The sequence below is a fragment of the Pieris brassicae genome, chromosome 6 (assembly GCF_905147105.1).
Source record: "Pieris brassicae chromosome 6, ilPieBrab1.1, whole genome shotgun sequence".
Lineage (NCBI taxonomy): Eukaryota > Metazoa > Arthropoda > Insecta > Lepidoptera > Pieridae > Pieris > Pieris brassicae.
This window is the reverse complement of record NC_059670.1, coordinates 1,070,573-1,087,860: the sequence shown is the minus strand read 5'-3', so window position 1 is coordinate 1,087,860 and position 17,288 is coordinate 1,070,573. Positions and strand designations below refer to the sequence as shown.

Below are 17,288 nucleotides of genomic sequence, written 5' to 3'. Positions count from 1 at the left end.
TGTTCTCTGTACCAAACAAAGCAACTAGTGGAATTCTAAGACGGAGGCAACGATCGTGAAAACTGGGCCGGACATGTGAGCCTCGGCCGTGACCATATTACAATCACTTTTCAATTAATAAAGAAGCAAGCACCTGCAGAATGCAACTGTCACTCGGGAGCGTTCAACACGCGGCGACCGCCTCCAATCTCACTTGGCTGCACTTGTCCAAACGACGTGACAACTATGTTTACGTGTTAGCGATGAATACACGGGCACAGACACAGGTGTACCGGGTCTCAGGCCGTAAAGACAAACGCGTATGTTCCGCGCGGCGGTTGGCGCGTTACTAAATGTGAATGTCGTCAAGTGGCGCACTCGCGCCGCTGGCGACTTAGCCACTCAACAATCGCAACTTAAAATACCTATGTACGTAACTTAGCTCCACAATATTTTATAGTTTCGTAATAGTATTACTCGATTACTGTGCACCGTTTGCGTCTAATCGTTGTCACGATTCGGGTGCGGTCTTTATAGCTGCATAATACTGTAGCCATGTGAAAATGATTCGACAACGGCGCAAAAATACATCTAAATCCACTTCACAATACGTTGAAATATTTATTGCTCTTAATAACAAATGTTACTTGGATACGTAATAGAATATTACACTCGGCGCGGTACCTACATTACGTTCTCATACCCACCTGCTTCGATATTTTATAAAGGCAAATTTGACATCTTAGTAAAACACTTTGTTTCAGCAACCATTAACTTTTAAGGTAGGTCAGTCATAAATACTTGTGCAACATGTTTTGTATGTAATAATTAAAGTTTTTCTAAATTCAATTTCTAGTATAAAGAGAATTTCGGCTACGCAATAACTAACTTAACAAGTCTAATACGATAATGATTTTATTACAACCTTACGATGGCTCAAACAATTTTCATTGTTTAGTTGCCTGTGTTGTTGGCCTAGTGGTTAGTGGCGATTCTCATTCCTGAAGTCGTATGTTCTAGCCCCGGCTGTAATATAAATATGTAAAATAATAATTTACCTATTCTCTGTCCATCGTAGCATAGCAAACCCACAGGCTATATTTAGCCTTATCATTCATTGTTAGTGCTCGAAAACAGATATACGTTTAAATAAAATTAAAAAGTTGCTTTTCAATTGTTTATGTGTGGTTTTGATATGTTATGAAAACTAAATAGTTTCTTTACTTAGACTTTAAATAGACCCTTCAAGAGAAAGGGCCTAAAAGGTCTTGAAAAATCTTTACAACAAAATATGTTGGTACGCATATACGGGTCGGTTGTCTGGATACGAGAACATCCTTGAATGATTGGGATGACAGTAAATGAAATGTGGGATGAGTTTTAATTATGGACTGTTTGAATATTCATTGCGACGCCGACGCTATAGACACCTAAATTGAGGTCGTGACGCTGTACTTCGGGGTATTAGATCAGGGAGAGTTTGCCATTAAAGAAAATTATTGGAATTTCGGGGGAAAACAAATACGTCAAAAGCGGTCAATAGCTTAATCATTTTATTTTATATCTTAAGCAAAACTGTATTAAAATTGAAGATGTTTATATTTTCCGCGTAGTAGTAGTGTCAATTTAGTTTCTCTCTTTTGAAGTATTGACAATTGACATATAAGGGACTGTTTAAGGTTTTATTTCAGTTTTCTTTGTTTTTTGTCTATTAATGTATCCACTTATTTTCTCTTTTATATATATTTTGCTTATCAATGAAATCTTTTTTGGCCATGTAAATTTATAAGTGTTTTATTTTATAATATAGATATTATCTATTAAGTACCTATAATAAGTGAATTATGATATCAAACGAAAAAATGGCGTCAAATATCTCGATATTTTATTGGAAAAGCATGTCTGTTGAGGCAACACGATAAAGCCATATGCAAATAGCCGCCTGCCGTGACGGGAAAGGCTCAGAGCTGATAGCGTACTAGTTATTGAGAATTTTGGGTCACTTTACAAACATAATATATGTATATAATGTACATTCAAAGTTTTTTTTTTTACTTTTTATTTATGGATTCAACAGCAAATCGTTAGTTTATCTCATAAAACGTGAACAATAACGAGTACTCATCAACATTCTGGAGTCGGCAAACGTTCCTCAACTTCTTTCATAAACTTATTTTATAAAAATAAAACTACTTTTACAAATTTAAACGCAAATTCCGTTCACTAAATCTTTTCCAATTTTACTTCAGCTCTTCTCCGTAAAATCATTTATACCCGTGTATTGCGATTATTGAGTCAAAGAAAGTGACGCTAAATACATTGAAGGGATCCGATGAGATATGAAGTGCGCGTTAGTATTGAATAATAAGATCAAAGGCTGATTTCGATTCTATAGAATTTATTTCTTCTTGTATGTAGAGAAAAGAAGCGAAAATGGAGTGGTACCTACGTAGTTGGAAACGAAAGAGAGGAAGGCAGATAAGAATTGGACGATACTAAACCGGTAGCGGGTCCAATATGAATTCGAACTGGACCACCAGGATTGGAAAAATTTAGTCGTCGAAGGACAAGCTGTAACGATAGATATTAAGTAAATGAAAAATAAATCAGCCTGAAATTTCTGAATCTGTTTCATGATCATTTGTCAATGTAATAGGCCAGGTAGATGATCAGCTTCCTGTGGCTGTCATACTGGTTTCCTCACGATGTTTTCCTTCACCTTAGCGATGAATCCTCTAGGCCAACACTGCTCCTAAGGTAAAGATAATAAGCATAGCAATTACTTCGGGCACTTACAATCTAAACAGCATTAAAGGCAAAAGCCTTTTTGTATTCATACATTCATTTAACGTTTATGCAACATCTGGAAGAAAAGAGGAATTGATATCAAAACCAAAATAATTCTTCTATAATAATAAAATAGGTCTTATCTTCTGTGGAATCGAAACGTGGACTATCTCGGCTCGAGGAAGGCAAAGGAATATGATTGAAAGGGTGCAGAAAAAGTTCCTTAGATTTTTTTATAAAATAAAGTACAATTTTTTTCCTTACCTCTACCCTACTAAGTTTTTGATGGGGGTTTTAGGGTACAACTCATTAGAACTTCGTAGAGACATGGCTATAATCAAATTTCGTTTAAGCGTAATTAAAAACGAGACGGAAAGCGCATACTTGCTGGGAGAGATCATAGATCGTAGAGGCTGTACGTTCCGGACAATTAGTACCGCTGCCGAAAACATAACCTTTTTGGTGTGCGTTCGGCTCGCACTGTCCAGCGTCAACAAGCTCCCATTCCTCAGCAGTTACTCTAGCTGCTTAATGGGTTTCTCTACTCTTCACCGAAGAGCGACCTGTTTGTGAAGCTTATGGGGGTAATATACTATGACTTAAAAATGTACTTGGAAAAGATTACAGGATAGCAGGAGGTTTACTGCCAATTTTGTAATTTGTATTTTATTTTAGTTCTATGTTATTTGTAGTTAAAATTTGGTCATACATGGGCTGTAAATAAAGAAAACGATCGATGCCTTTGAGATATGGTGCTGGCGGCGAATGCTCAGATTACCATGGACTGTAAATCGCACCAATAAATCGATCCTGGGCCAACCCCGCAGGACTCGCCTGTCTACCATATACCTATAGCGAAACTTATTTTAGTCATACAATGCGCAAAGGCGATGAGAACTTGGAAAAACTGTCCGTGTTTGGCAATACAGAAGGAACCGTTCACCAACCAGATGGACCGACCAAGTGAAAGTCTTATCGTCCTCAAAACTTTACAAGAGAGGCGCTGGACAGAAACCGGTGGAAGCATATAGTCCTGACAACGACGCTCAGACATGACCTGCTGATTAAAGAGAGATAAAACATAACTAAGTACCTAATCAAGCAATACAAGTAAAATAACATTGTGATAATAGTACTACTCATTCATGGAGTCATCGTCCGTCGCGAAAGTAAAAGTATAGTAACAGCTGGCTACGCAATGTTAGGGACATAATGACATATATAGATGTAATATAAACTTATTACGCTTTAAACTAGCTACAAGTTAAACATTATTTGAATAGCAATTAGTTATTTATTGACTTCATGAACTTATCTATAATATTGTAACCCACTTACAAATAAAAGTCCTAAAGCGTAGCCTATATAACTAGCTTAATTAGCCGTTTAACATCCTAGCCCCTAAACAGCGCCGTTCAACTAGCGACCTGTTGTTTAGTCATTTGATTCAACAACTAGGCAAATGACTTGAATCGATGACATTACTTGCCTATCCTGTTCATTTCAATTTAGTTCCACTTTGCCCACTCCAAACTGTCAATATACCGTCGGAAAATTTATGATGTTTTCCAAAGTTTTCCAAAGTTTTAAGAAGTGTAGTGTAAGAATCCAATTCTGGTATATATTAAATAAAGAATTTTTTTATGGCACATACTTCAAGTTTTTTATTTCACATAGTCGTACGAATGGGCTAACCATTAGCCAGCCAGTTTCATAATAGTGTATTAAATGTGTAAAGTCAAAGTCAAAAATCATTTATTCATATAGGTAACACAATGTACACTTATGAACGTCAAAAAATAAATATACATCAAATGCTTCTAATTTGACATTCACTACCAGTTCTCAAATCAAGGGCGTAGAACGGACGAGGAGAACTGGCAATAAACTCTCCGCCACTCGCTTGGAGGCATGGTGAAATAGGAGCACGCACTTACATTCTCGTGGGAACACGTCATACATAGTCGAAATAACTAACATCACCGCATACACGAATTCAACTACGATCAGTTAGCACAAGTAGCACCTGTTCACGAGCATCACGCATGGCCAGGCATCGGCCCGTTCGCCATATTTTAGGGAGAGAGACAACCCGACGTGTAACAAATGATCATAGTTAAACGGCGCTGTAAAGAGGCTAGGCTGTTGATTGAACGGCTAATTAAGCTAGTTGGCTGAAACATATATTTCACATTTACGCATTCCCTGCTCTAAAACAGTCAGAGGAAGCCGACTAGACTATTCCTAGATGCTACTCAGAGAACCGGATACCAATACCTACTTTAATCATCTCGGATAGTTCCTACAAGGCCGCTGTTCCATTCTACCGGACCGGAAAGATGGCAGGAGATGAGCGAATCTTTTACTTTCCTGTCGCCCCTGGGAAGCTGGGAATTTTACGACACAAATCCGTTTCAACATACAATGAAAGTTATGGAAGTAGCGTCACAGTCAGTTTGCTAACACCTATATGTGCATCGTGCACAGTGTACGAGCCAAGGCTGTACATTTTGGTCACCAGGGCTTTTTTAGTTTTCTTAGTTTCACGGTCTCCTAAATCGCCCCGAGATTATAGCCAGACGTAGGCACTCTCTTCAAGTGTTACATTGCATTCATTCGTTACATAGCAATTAATATTTCATTATATCGCTTATATTGTTGTACGCGAGTGGATAATATAGAGGAAAACAAGAATCTTCTATTATTGAAGGCACCCCGATACACACAGTTTTATCTCTCGTAGGCCAGTCTCAATAGAGTTTAGCCGATGTGGTCGAACCGGTTAGCGCCGGTACTCTGTAACTTGCAAAATAGCCATAGGGATCTCGACGTTTTAATACGACATTTCGAAATCGTAGCGCGACACAAAAACTCAATAGTTTTGGGTTTCCTTATCGGTGTTTTTCTTGAGCTAAACTTCCACTTACCAATGATTTAAATATGTACTACCTTTAAAACTGTTTATTTCTTATTAAGCGTAGAAATCATTTTCAATTTCCTTTCAATTAACTTTAAAACGTTCCGCAGAAGTTATTGTTAAAGTTTGCCTAAAGTAATTAAAGAGTTGAGATTTTCGCTTTGTATCGGGTTCAACAATTTGCGGTTTTGTAATTATCTCTTGAGTCATTGTTTATATGTATACTCCGACAAATAATTAAAATTCAGGCCCTGCTATTACGCAAAACAAAGTATATACTGTAAATAATATTAGGAGTGTTTAGCGTGCAATTCTCATCGAAAAAATTGTTGTCTGTAAAATCGGTTTATAACAACGTGACAACAACGTCACAACATTGATGAAAATATGATTGCATACTTGAGTGCCCGAGTAGAAGAGACATAGATAGACACAGGCCCAATCGTAAAATTTCGTGAGTGCAGCCGGCGTTCGTCAGTTTATTAGACCTGGCCACGTCAAAATTGGCGCATGATTCTACAGTCTTCTCATCAAATTAAAACAGTAACAGTCGTAAAATACAATCAAATTTTACCCCAAAGTGTCGAGAAAATTGCGGGTAACAAATTTTATAACATAATTAACCATACTTTGATTTATTTATGATGCTTTGTTACAGATATATCATTCGCATTGTGTACTTTTTACATCCTTTAAATCTTCACAACCCGTTTGCCCTTATGTAAAATATACACCGTACATATTCTGCAGTATATCAGTAAACATTCCATTCCTACTTCGCTTTATCTAAAATAATATTTTTAACTTTTGATCTATATATAATTATTATTATACCCAAGATAGGTACAGTAAACTTCTTAGATGGCCACTGCACAGATTAAAGCTATTTTATGAATGTTTTAAGTCAATACGATGGACGATACAAGGTCTGCCTGGCAAATTTATAAGTCGTCTTAGCATTTATATTTCTTTATTGACGTCCAGGTACATGTCGATTTATTACAAAATGCTAATATATGCTGTAAAGTACCTGATAAACCCTAACCAATCAGTAACATAGCTCGCTAAGGTCGATTTTTACTTGTTTCATATAAATTCGTTAACTTTTATGGACATCGGAGTCAATTATGCGCCAAAAACGTAAAAACAATGATAACAATAAAATTTTATTCGCAATTTGTGAACAGGTACTCCGGATGTTGGAAATTCGAACCGTTTAAAACTAATTGATTTGGTTTCCGCCAATCTTTTACTGACCAAACTATTTGATTAACTACATTTTTTGACGAATTTCTAAAATGGTTTTAAGGCTTTAAGTAACTTAAAAATAAGGTGTTTAGGAGAATATTAATAATAAAAGTACTTTCTACTTGCCTTACCTGTAACCTACGACTTCCTAGGAGTTCTTGGTTCTTCAAGATCTTTCTTGATTCTGATTTTCCCAGTTCAGCGTCATTTCCCAGCTCCCAATTCCGATTGACCGCGTACTCCACACGCAGATTAATAGTTTTCTCGATTCTTCGCCGGAGAACGACCTACAGGTGAAGCGTATAAAGGGTTATATTTTGAGATTTAAAAACGTACTTAGGAAAAAAATAATGAACCACAATAGGTTTTCCACAAATTGTATAAAAATCCCTTTTAATCGTTTAATGTATAAAAATGCATGTATGCTGTAAATAAATTAATAAATAAAGTACAAACTTATATTTTAGACATGCTGCGTGTTAACTGCAATGTTCCGTTGATTAGACTGACAAATGCTTTTGAGATATCGTCTGACAGATCTTAATGTGTAAACCGAAGAACGAAAGATGAAACTTTGCGTTCGATTGTGATGTGACTTAATATATTAAAATACGCATCGCGCGTATTGGACTAGAGATGCTGTTGACCAATCACAAATCGTTGTCGTGAATAACATATTTAGGTATAGTTTCAACGTCATCAGATCTTGATAATATTTTAAGTTATACACAATTATAACACTTTTACAATTCATAAAAACACAAAAAATAGAAGGTATACCACGGCTAACCTTTATGATCCATAATTGGCTGAATAATGAGAATAAAATTAGAAAACAATGTATAGTAAGAACTTGAGAGAGGAGAGTATAATTAAATTTTTTATAATATTTCATTTTAATAATATTGTTGTGCCATAAATGCAACTAATGTAAGTTTTAACATTCATATTTTTATCTGTACTGTCGATAATGGATATCTGGGGGCTTAGTTTAGATGCCTTCACTACTGTTAAGGCATCTTGAATACGGCCCCTGTAATCACTAAAGCAGCTACCGTCAGTCGAACGTCATAATAGTTGACAACTGGCAGCTGAACACACTTTTCCAATCAACTGTCAAATGTTCACAACTCACAAGTCTCAACAGTTGAGTTGAAAATTTAACAATACAATTTTTTTTATAATTTATTCTATTTATTTTAAACTTACAAATTAGGGTTTATTAATATCTCTCAGTTATCATATATATGTATACATTCTATGACATTGATATTGTTTCACTGTTTGATTCTTATTATTTTGTATTAAAATACCCACAGCTTTCAAGGTTTCATAAAATATTAAATAAACAAAACTGATTTTTGTCATGCGCTATCAGTGTTTATCGGTTACGCTCATAATAATTACAATTGCAGATAAGATGTTTTCTTTAATTTATTCACTTCATTCAATTCTAACACTGTGGTCGCGAGCACGTATTAGACAAAATGAACGGAATAGTTCAACAAAAAATAAAAGTTTCAAGATATTTATTCAAAAATGTGAACCAATTTATGAAAAGAATGTCTTCACATTTTACTTTTTTCCCAGATGAACATAAGCCTATAGAAGGTGAGTGATATTGTTCATTTTGGTGAGGTTAAGTAAAAACAGTCTCTCATTATGTGTGATGAGTGCTGTGTTCTGAATGATCTTTTTATATATTCTTATTATTATTTCAGGTGATACTACAAAAATGAATATGATGCAGGCAATCAATAATGCAATGGATATTACTTTAAAGACAGATTCAAGTGCAGTTTTGTTTGGTGAGGATGTAGCCTTTGGAGGAGTCTTCAGATGTGCCCTTGGCCTTCAGGTATTTATAAACATGTTATATGGTAGAAACAGAGATTGTTATATTTTATCACATTGCCATCAGATCACTATAATAATCGCATAAAAAGAGGCCCACATTGTGTTAGTGGCATTGTTACATAAGTAAATTAATTAAAGTTAAAATATGTTCAAAATTTATTCTGAATTTGGCATTAACATAACTATACTTTTATTTGTACACTAACATAAATCTATTATTCTTTTTGGATTCATGTAAAGTTATGGAAATGGAATACTTTTTCAACACATTATATTATGTATTTAAATAAAACTGCAAATGCAGATTTAAACATTTATTATCATTCTAGCCATAACCAGAGTGACATATCTGTCTGTTCTTATTAGAATGCCTTGTCAGCAAGAAAGTTTATGCACATACTAGTTTCACAATTTTACTCCAAGATTCTTATAAAACTATACATTGTAAGTTGAGTATATCTGTCTAATATGTTCCTTTAATATAATGGAAACTGAAATATGGTAACACTATGATCCAATACTTAGATTCACATTCCAAGTACTGTATGCGTATCATTTCAGGAAAAATATGGCAATGATCGAGTATTCAACACACCTTTATGTGAGCAAGGTATAGCTGGCTTTGGGATTGGATTGGCTACAGCAGGTGCCACTGCTATTGCTGAAATACAATTTGCAGATTACATTTTCCCAGCTTTCGATCAGGTAAGGTTTAAATCACTGTGTGTTAAGATAGAATTGGTAGACTATGTTCAGCCCATTCCAAAAATGGAATCATCCAGCTACTGACCTATTGCAATCACTTCTTTGTTTTCCAAGCTAATGGAGGTTATTATCACTAGGCAGCTCTTACAATATCTGGAGGAGCACCAACTAATTAGTGATTGTCAGTATGGTTTTGACTTCAAGGTGGCTCGGCTGGTAATCTTCTTGCATAACAAACTCATTGGTGGGCCGAAGCTGTGGAAAGTAAGAGAGTGGCATAGGCCGTTAGCTTGGATATAGCCAAAGACTGATAGATTTTGGCATAGGGCACTTCTTTGAAACCACAGTCCTACGGTTTGCCCGACGGCTGATATTCTTGTAGGACGTACCATAACAGTCCTAGTTGACGAAGCGTGTTCCGCAAGGTTGTGTTCTGGCGCCCACCTTGTTCCCTCTTCATATCAATGTCGTGTTGATTCGTGTCGTGGTTGTGTCGTGTCGTGTTCCCTCTTCATATCGATGTTGACGACAGCACATTATATTCTGGCCATCTGAACATGTCTCCATCTGGAGTCGATGACAACCGTACCAAGAAGAACTCATATAGAATACTGATCACATCCCTGGACCGGTGCTACCAAATTTCAGCTACTTCCTCTTGACTAAATTCAGCGAAAGGCTTGATTCTCTCTCCTCGCAGAGACATAGCGTCTCTTTGTGTTTTCTACAAAGTGTACTCTGGTGGTGAATGCTCTGAATTATTTGTGTTGATCTCTCCTGCCTCATTTCAACACCGTACGAGTGTACCAATACAAAATTACATCAACATCACCTTGATGTCTGGCTGGAAGTCTTCCACAGTCCGTTGACACGAGGCACTTTCTTTTGAGAACTAGCGAACCGTGGAATCGACTCCCGGTGGGAGAGAGATAGATCTTCTCTGAGAGATACGTTCTCCAACTGTTCAATGTTGGAGTGTACTCCGTCCTCAAATGCCGGTCGTATTGGGTATAAGAGGGTGTGCATGGGCTGCGATTTCCCTTTATTAAGATCCTGTGTTTATTAATACATTTTTGACTTTTGGTCAGCCCTTTTTACGTAATGTGTTTCATCTGATAAAGACTTTTGGGTTTAATTGCTAAGTAAATACTAATTGTTTACAGTTTAGTCTAATTCAAAGATTGTATTTTTTTCAAACATTGGTTGATGTATGTTTATTATTATATTTTTTCTAGCTAGTTAACGAAGCTGCGAAGTGTAGGTACCGCTCTGGAGGCCAGTTTGACTGTGGGGGGCTGACGGTCCGAGCTCCCTGTGGGGCGGTGGGGCACGGGGGTTTGTATCACTCGCAGAGTCCTGAGGCCTTCTTTTCTCATGCACCTGGTCTTAAGGTATTAATGACAATATTAAGCACGATGTTTTAGTATTTGTTGCATTTTTAACTTTATAATAGTACTATACATTGATAGTATGTGAACGACATTTAAAGTTAATTGTTTTCCATTGCAAATAGACGTACAGATGTCTACACAAGGTACTGTTATTTTCAAAAAAATACAAAGTTATCAGATATGATTATTCTTGTCATGAATTATTATATACTAAATGCATTGTGTGTATTGCGAAAAAAAAATATTCCAGTTAAAAACAGTTTTGTAAAAAATCGTAGGTGGTAGTCCCCAGAGGACCAATATCAGCAAAAGGCCTCCTCTTATCCTGCCTCAAGGAGAGAGATCCTTGTGTGTTTCTCGAACCGAAGATCTTGTACCGAGCGGCCGCCGAAGAAGTGCCCACGGACAGCTATGAAATACCTCTGGGAAAAGCACAAGTCTTAAAAGAAGGCTGGTACTACCTTTACCTCTTTTACTGTTTATCCAAGTGGTTTAATTGAACTTTGCCTATACAACTGTGTTTAGCCAATACGGAGCATTGCTTCATTACGAAATCACTTTGATTGAGTTTGCGAAGAATAACACTTATCAAGTAATATTTTTGATTATCTATCTTGTACATCGGGGTTTTTTTTAAATAATAGAGGATATTTTTACTATATATTAACCAATCGCATACAGCAACAGAATATAGGCGAAATATTAAAATGTATATCGCTTTGTAACGATCGAATACAACACTCTCGGGGCGTTACTTAGGGAATAGCTACGATTAGAAAACTAAGAAAGACTGAGTGAGCAAAAACTACAGCCTTTGCTTGAAATCGTGAGATAGGTCGTGCCTATTATGGTGCAGAATATTACTCATATAAAGGTGTATGTTTGGTATACACAATAATCAGATTTATTCAATAGGTGATGCAGCAACCCTAATAGGCTGGGGCACCCAAGTGCATGTACTTCTAGAAGTTGCTCAAACGGCACAGGAGACTTTAGGTATCAGCTGCGAGGTCATCGACCTCATGTCTATACTTCCCTGGGATGAAGAAACCGTTTGCAATGTAAATATCTATATTCACTAACGTCAGATTAAAAAATAATCTTATATAGAAATTGGAATTAAATTTTAAGAATTAATTAACTTTATAATTATTTATTTTATTCTATAAAAGTTTGCCGAAGTTTCGCTTGCCTTATTAATTGACCAGGAGGCTCACATGATGTTAAGTGATACCGCCACTCGTGGACACACATTGCCAGAAGGCTCGCAAGTGCGTTGCCGGCCTTTCAATATGATCCTAAAAATTGCTTTTGAAATGTTTTAGAGAGAAAATAATTATTTTATTCCGTTTCAGTCCGTGAAGAAAACGGGCAGATGTCTGGTGGCTCACGAGGCGCCCTTGACGAGTGGATTTGGCGCTGAATTGGCTGCTACTGTACAGGTATATTTCATATTTGCTGTCTCTGGTCTCCAATCATGTTTTTTTGTTAAGTGTTAAACAAGCAAAGCAACGCTAGATGGCGTTTTGACAGCATAATTTATATGACAAAGGAACTATTATATAATATGTCGCAGCCAATTAAATTAATTAGCCGTTCAATCAACAGCCTAGCCTCTTAACTAATTAGCGCCGTTTAACCATCGGCCTGAAAGATATTCAGCCAGGCAAGCAAATGACTTGGATCAATGACATTTCATTAATTGCCTAGTCTGTTGACTGTTCATTTGAATTTAGTTCCACTTTCTCCCATCATTATTTCTCTATATTATCTATATTTATAAACTATAATAAATAAAATTGATAATGACAAGATTTAATACCTACTAAAAGCTTAAGTGGTTTCAATTATATTCGTTTTTTAACCGAAAAAATGACATTTTAGCCCTGCTGTACGTTTAACTTAACAGTAGTCGTACCGCTAAAGCAAATGTATCGAGAATCAACGGCTAAGATCTCCGTTTTATCGGTTTGACTCGGCGATCGCCCTGACATTTTATGAAAAATGTAATTTTTATGTGTGTAACCTATACATTGGTGTGTTCCAGTCGGAATGTTTCCTGCACCTGGAAGCTCCGGTGGCTCGAGTGACAGGATGGGACGCTCCCTTCCCTCACGTTTTCGAGCCTTTCTATCTTCCCGACAAGATGCGCTGTCTCAGCGCATTGGAGAAGCTGATTCATTATTAACGTGTTGTGACATTTTGTACATAATAGTACATATTTGTATGTGGAAATAGTGACGTAATTTTGTTATAAATGATATTGTCATCGTAATAAATAGATTTAGGCTTCCAGATTGGTATCAGGTAATTCCAAGTGCGGTGAAAGAACTACTTTGAATACGGGTTTGGTATTTGGAAGTGTAGTCTCTTCGTTATTATTACACGGTATACTTGTCGATATTAATTTTATTATGCAAATTCTGATGTATAAATATTAATTATAATAAGCTTGAGAATCTTCAATAAATGTTATGACAGTTCTCGGAGATTTTATTTAGCCAGTTCTCAAGTGAATTTGAGTGAAAATGCTATAATTTTGAGTAAACAAAAATGTATTCAAGACACATTTTTAACGAACCTCAACCTTTGACTCGCGTCAAGATAATGACTTCTATCTGAATAGAGAAGCATAGTAGATAAATAAAAACATAAATTCTAATTATTATTTATTAAAAGTAAAAATCAATCCATAAAATGTTACACTAAGAATTAGTAAGAGTAGTACTTAAACAAAATATTAATGTCAACCTTACAAATTAACACACGCTATTTTGTGGCACTCGCAACACAATATATGCCGAAAATGAAAATACAAAACTTATAAAAATGAGAAATTAAAATTACACCCTAACAACAAAATTATAATAATCGTTCCAAAACAGTAAATTCAAATAACAAATTCCGAGCCATTTTGACTCTTTAACTTATCTTACAGGTTTAAAATTCAACTTTGTGATGTCTCATATTTACAACGACTGCAGTCACGAGATTTGTCATATTTCTAAGATTTGTATAAGGCATATTACTATATCTAGGGACAACAATTTTATGTAGACAGACTAAAGCATTCACAATGTTGTGCATTAACGAACAAACTCATCAGAGAAACATTCCTTTCGAGGAACTAAAAGCTAAGTACTCGAAATTATTACAACAGCCGAACACAGAAACAATTTTGTTACAAGAATAAAATAAATAATCTGTTTTAACGTCGGGACACACGATGTCCATATTAGGCAAAGAATTATTCATCCCACGTTTTACGTTGACGAGACGGTTTCAGGTAGGGCCCGGAGGACGGTGAATTGGGGAATCGCTGCATGTAACGCTCCAGACGTAGGTATTTCACGGTGATTAAGCGGCCTTCGTACCACCAGCCGTGTAAGCTCTTGTACACGACGCCGGCATCGTCAGAGGTGGCACACTTCACATATACACAGCACGAAGCCCTATCGATATCGATGTGGAGAATATTACAACGGTCACATTTCTCCAAAATAACATCTTGAATAACAGTGCATAGGTTTTGGTTTGTATCGTTTTTCTCAAACATACTGCGAATTTTCAGGCATGGCGTTGGCGAAACGGTCAAGTTGTTGACGGATCCTTCTTGTGTTTCGAAAGCTTGACCTTGCCATGATGCGCTGCGCTTTGGACTGTTGTGGGAGGCGACCCACCTCCAAACTCTGCCGTCTTCACCATCTACAGACTGGACTTCCATACGAACTCTACTTTCATTTTTCTGAATAAATTGAACAGCTGCATCCCAAATAGATGACATTTTCTCTCTATTCTGTGGGGATATTAATGTATCCCTGACGTGATCTACTGATATGTATGGCTCGCCACTATTCTCAGTCTCTTGTGATATTAGATCGATAATTTGTTCCACCATTGAATATATTTCTTCACTTTTTCTCTTTTGATAATTTATATATAGTTTATAGCATTTTTGGGCTCCGAGCATTGCCACTGCAATCACCCCAATGATGAGGAATGTCGATCCAGCAGAGTATAATGTATTGACAAATAAACATGACACTGGTGTGGAAGGATCAGACAGAGTTAAGGCAACCAGTCCTTTGTTCCGTTGTTGAACAACAACATCTGTTGACAACAGAGTGAAGTATTCGACATCTTTTGTGTACAAGTTTTTAAGCTGTACAATATTGATTCCCCATCTCGGATTGTGAACCAGTAAAACTTGTAAGTTATCTAGATCTTTTCTACACTGACTGTCATCTACAGCTTCGGCTCGTGCTCTGGCAATGTCAAGAATTTCTCTTTCAGTCATATATGGCATCACTCCAGCCTTCCCACATTTGTATGCTGCAGCTCTGGCAGTTAATTCGGGATGTATTACTTTGAGCAAATTCTTAGCGTAAGTAACTTGTTCTTTAGGCACACAGTTGACCCCAGGTCTGTTACCTGGGATATTTAGTTGACATATTGGAATTACACTGTTTTGGTCATCAACTACTGATATTATGTCATTCCGCTTAACTATATACATAAAAAATAGAAAAAAAAAAAAAAGTGCCACTAAAGCAACAAGAGCAAGTGAAACGAGATTATTTTTTAAAAAGTTCTTGTCATTGGCTGTTTTGTAATTATCTGCAGTAGCCCTTGAGACCCCAGTTATGTAGGACCTGCGAGGAAGTATTGTGCTTCCATTTGTTGCATCTCTATCTACAAAAGAAGTTGGAGTTTTTGGTGGATCTGCTTTAAGAGCTGATAACCGCCGAGTAAAGTTGCTTAAGTATGGAGATTCTACTTCATCCACAGAAGAGAGATTGGACTGGTATGTAGATGTTGTTGGCTGAAAAGGGGTCACTGAAGGTCTGTAAGAACTTGCAGAAGGCTGGTATGTGCTACTTGATGGCTGGTAGGTACTAGTAGATGATGAGTACTGAGATGGTCTATCTCCTAATGTCGAAGTCAATCCAAGCCGTGACCTTATTGAATTTAGATGGTCTGAAGGAGATAGTGAAGAATAGTTTGTAGATAGTGAGGGGCGTGAGAAAATTGATGTTTTTGGTGGGCTTGGGGAAGATTCTTGAGCTGGGAGTGTGCTTGAGATGTAGTCACTAGACCTAGAACTGCTACGGAATGGACTGGTTTTCTTGTCAGCATCAACATCGCTATCTGATCCAGTTTCAAAATCCTCTTGATCATTGGCGTAAGTGCGCGTCACACGACGAGTAGTAACAGTTTCCACTTCTTCGTGGGTGCGTACCGGCGACTTTTCTTCCTCAGACTCTGACCCGTCAGAGTCACGTTTAACACTAGATATTTTTTTAACAGGTGTACGTCTCGTCTTGCTAGTGGACGGCGGTAACATAGCACCTCCCGTTGTGGCTCGGCGATTTCGTTTTTCCTGTATACTACTGGTATCCATATCTGCTTCTTCGTCACTCGAATAGCGCGCAAGCGACCGCCTGTTCTTAACTTTACTATCAACACTGTTACGAGGGGCTTTGTTGTCTAGTACCATTTTTAGCTTCTTTACGAGGAGTTTTCTCGTAGAAGCCGTAATAGGCATAACGGGGAACCCATGCTCGGCCAATTTCGTCCGAAGTTCCGCGTCTGACATTGAATCTACTTGATCGGCCATTGTGAAACCTGCAAGAACAACACCAAGATTCACAACACAGAACTATGTAACTTAATAAAAATAATAATTATAAATCACTCTTTAACCTTAATATATAATTCGAGTACAGAAAAATTACGTCAATGTATTACAAACTAAAAATTCACCGGCGCGTCATCCCACGCGCGCTAAGAACGTTACTTGAATAATGTTGCCATTTAATATTTATATTTTTCAATTTGTGTATCACATTATTTGCTTCATTTGAAACTGGCTAAAATTGGAATAGCTGGAATATTAAATTAATATTGAATAAGAAGAAATACTAAATCAAGATTTATCCTCAGAAGTCGTCGTTTTCGTTAGGTAAAACACTTCAAAAGAATATGGCAGCATTATTAGAAATGTGCTATTTTTAATAAAAGTTAATAAAACTAATACGAAGATAAGTTTTTATTGATGCGATTGTACTTGACAAACGAGAAATTATAATAAAAATGAGTAAATTTGTCTATTTAGTTGTTGGACGGATATATAATTGTGTAATTTTTTATCACAAAAACTAAATATCCAGGAATTGTTAGAAACTCGAAAGTATTCCAGACAATTTTTCACAAACGCACGATGCGATGCCACCCTTTACATTTTATTATAAAAAAGAATTATAATTTTTTGTTGCACACTGCAAGAGAAACATATTTTTACATTATCTGTGGTCAAATATTTACCTTTATCTATGGGCAGATAACTACATAATACTATATAAATTGTATTGGAAGAATATTTTCAATAACGGTCCCATTCAGTG

The 17,288-nt window shown here is 36.5% G+C and overlaps 3 protein-coding genes across 4 annotated transcripts in view; 1 reads left to right on the top strand and 2 right to left on the bottom strand.

Moving 5' to 3' along the window:
- The window catches only part of LOC123710557 (terminal nucleotidyltransferase 5C-like), a 163,506-nt gene extending 156,068 nt beyond the window's left edge, over window positions 1-7,438 (bottom strand). Inside the window, exons 1-2 of one of the 2 annotated variants that reach the window (XM_045662531.1) lie at window positions 7,388-7,438; window positions 7,063-7,218 (exon numbers count right to left, since the gene is read on the bottom strand). The gene's annotated coding sequence lies outside the window, so the exon portion shown is untranslated. Of the gene's footprint in view, window positions 1-133; window positions 340-7,062; window positions 7,219-7,387 lie in introns of those variants that run through there. The other variant, XM_045662530.1, reaches the window with a different exon arrangement.
- Window positions 7,439-8,231: 793 nt separating this feature from the next.
- Window positions 8,232-13,361, top strand: LOC123711269 (2-oxoisovalerate dehydrogenase subunit beta, mitochondrial). The gene is made up of 8 exons (XM_045663768.1): window positions 8,232-8,542; window positions 8,653-8,789; window positions 9,350-9,493; window positions 10,729-10,884; window positions 11,163-11,334; window positions 11,800-11,945; window positions 12,240-12,326; window positions 12,932-13,361. The coding sequence occupies exons 1-8, from the start codon at window positions 8,419-8,421 to the stop codon at window positions 13,070-13,072; spliced, it is 1,107 nt and encodes a 368-aa protein (XP_045519724.1). The 5' UTR covers window positions 8,232-8,418; the 3' UTR covers window positions 13,073-13,361.
- A 179-nt stretch (window positions 13,362-13,540) lies between these two features.
- On the bottom strand, window positions 13,541-16,677 carry LOC123711081 (inner nuclear membrane protein Man1-like). Its single transcript, XM_045663486.1, has 2 exons — window positions 16,588-16,677; window positions 13,541-16,509 (listed from the first exon to the last, which is right to left on the bottom strand). Exon 2 carries the CDS (start codon window positions 16,499-16,501, stop codon window positions 14,132-14,134), a length of 2,370 nt encoding a protein of 789 aa, XP_045519442.1. The 5' UTR covers window positions 16,502-16,509; window positions 16,588-16,677; the 3' UTR covers window positions 13,541-14,131.
- Between the last annotated feature and the right edge of the window lie 611 nt (window positions 16,678-17,288).

Coding starts and splice junctions, on each gene's coding strand:
- LOC123711269 (XM_045663768.1), top strand. CDS start 8,419: ATGAACGGAATAGTTCAACAAAAAATAAAAGTTTCAAGATATTTATTC. Junction 8,790..9,349: donor GATGTGCCCTTGGCCTTCAG/GTATTTATAAAC, acceptor GTATCATTTCAG/GAAAAATATGGCAATGATCG. Junction 11,946..12,239: donor ATGAAGAAACCGTTTGCAAT/GTAAATATCTAT, acceptor ATTCCGTTTCAG/TCCGTGAAGAAAACGGGCAG.
- LOC123711081 (XM_045663486.1), bottom strand. CDS start 16,501: ATGGCCGATCAAGTAGATTCAATGTCAGACGCGGAACTTCGGACGAAA.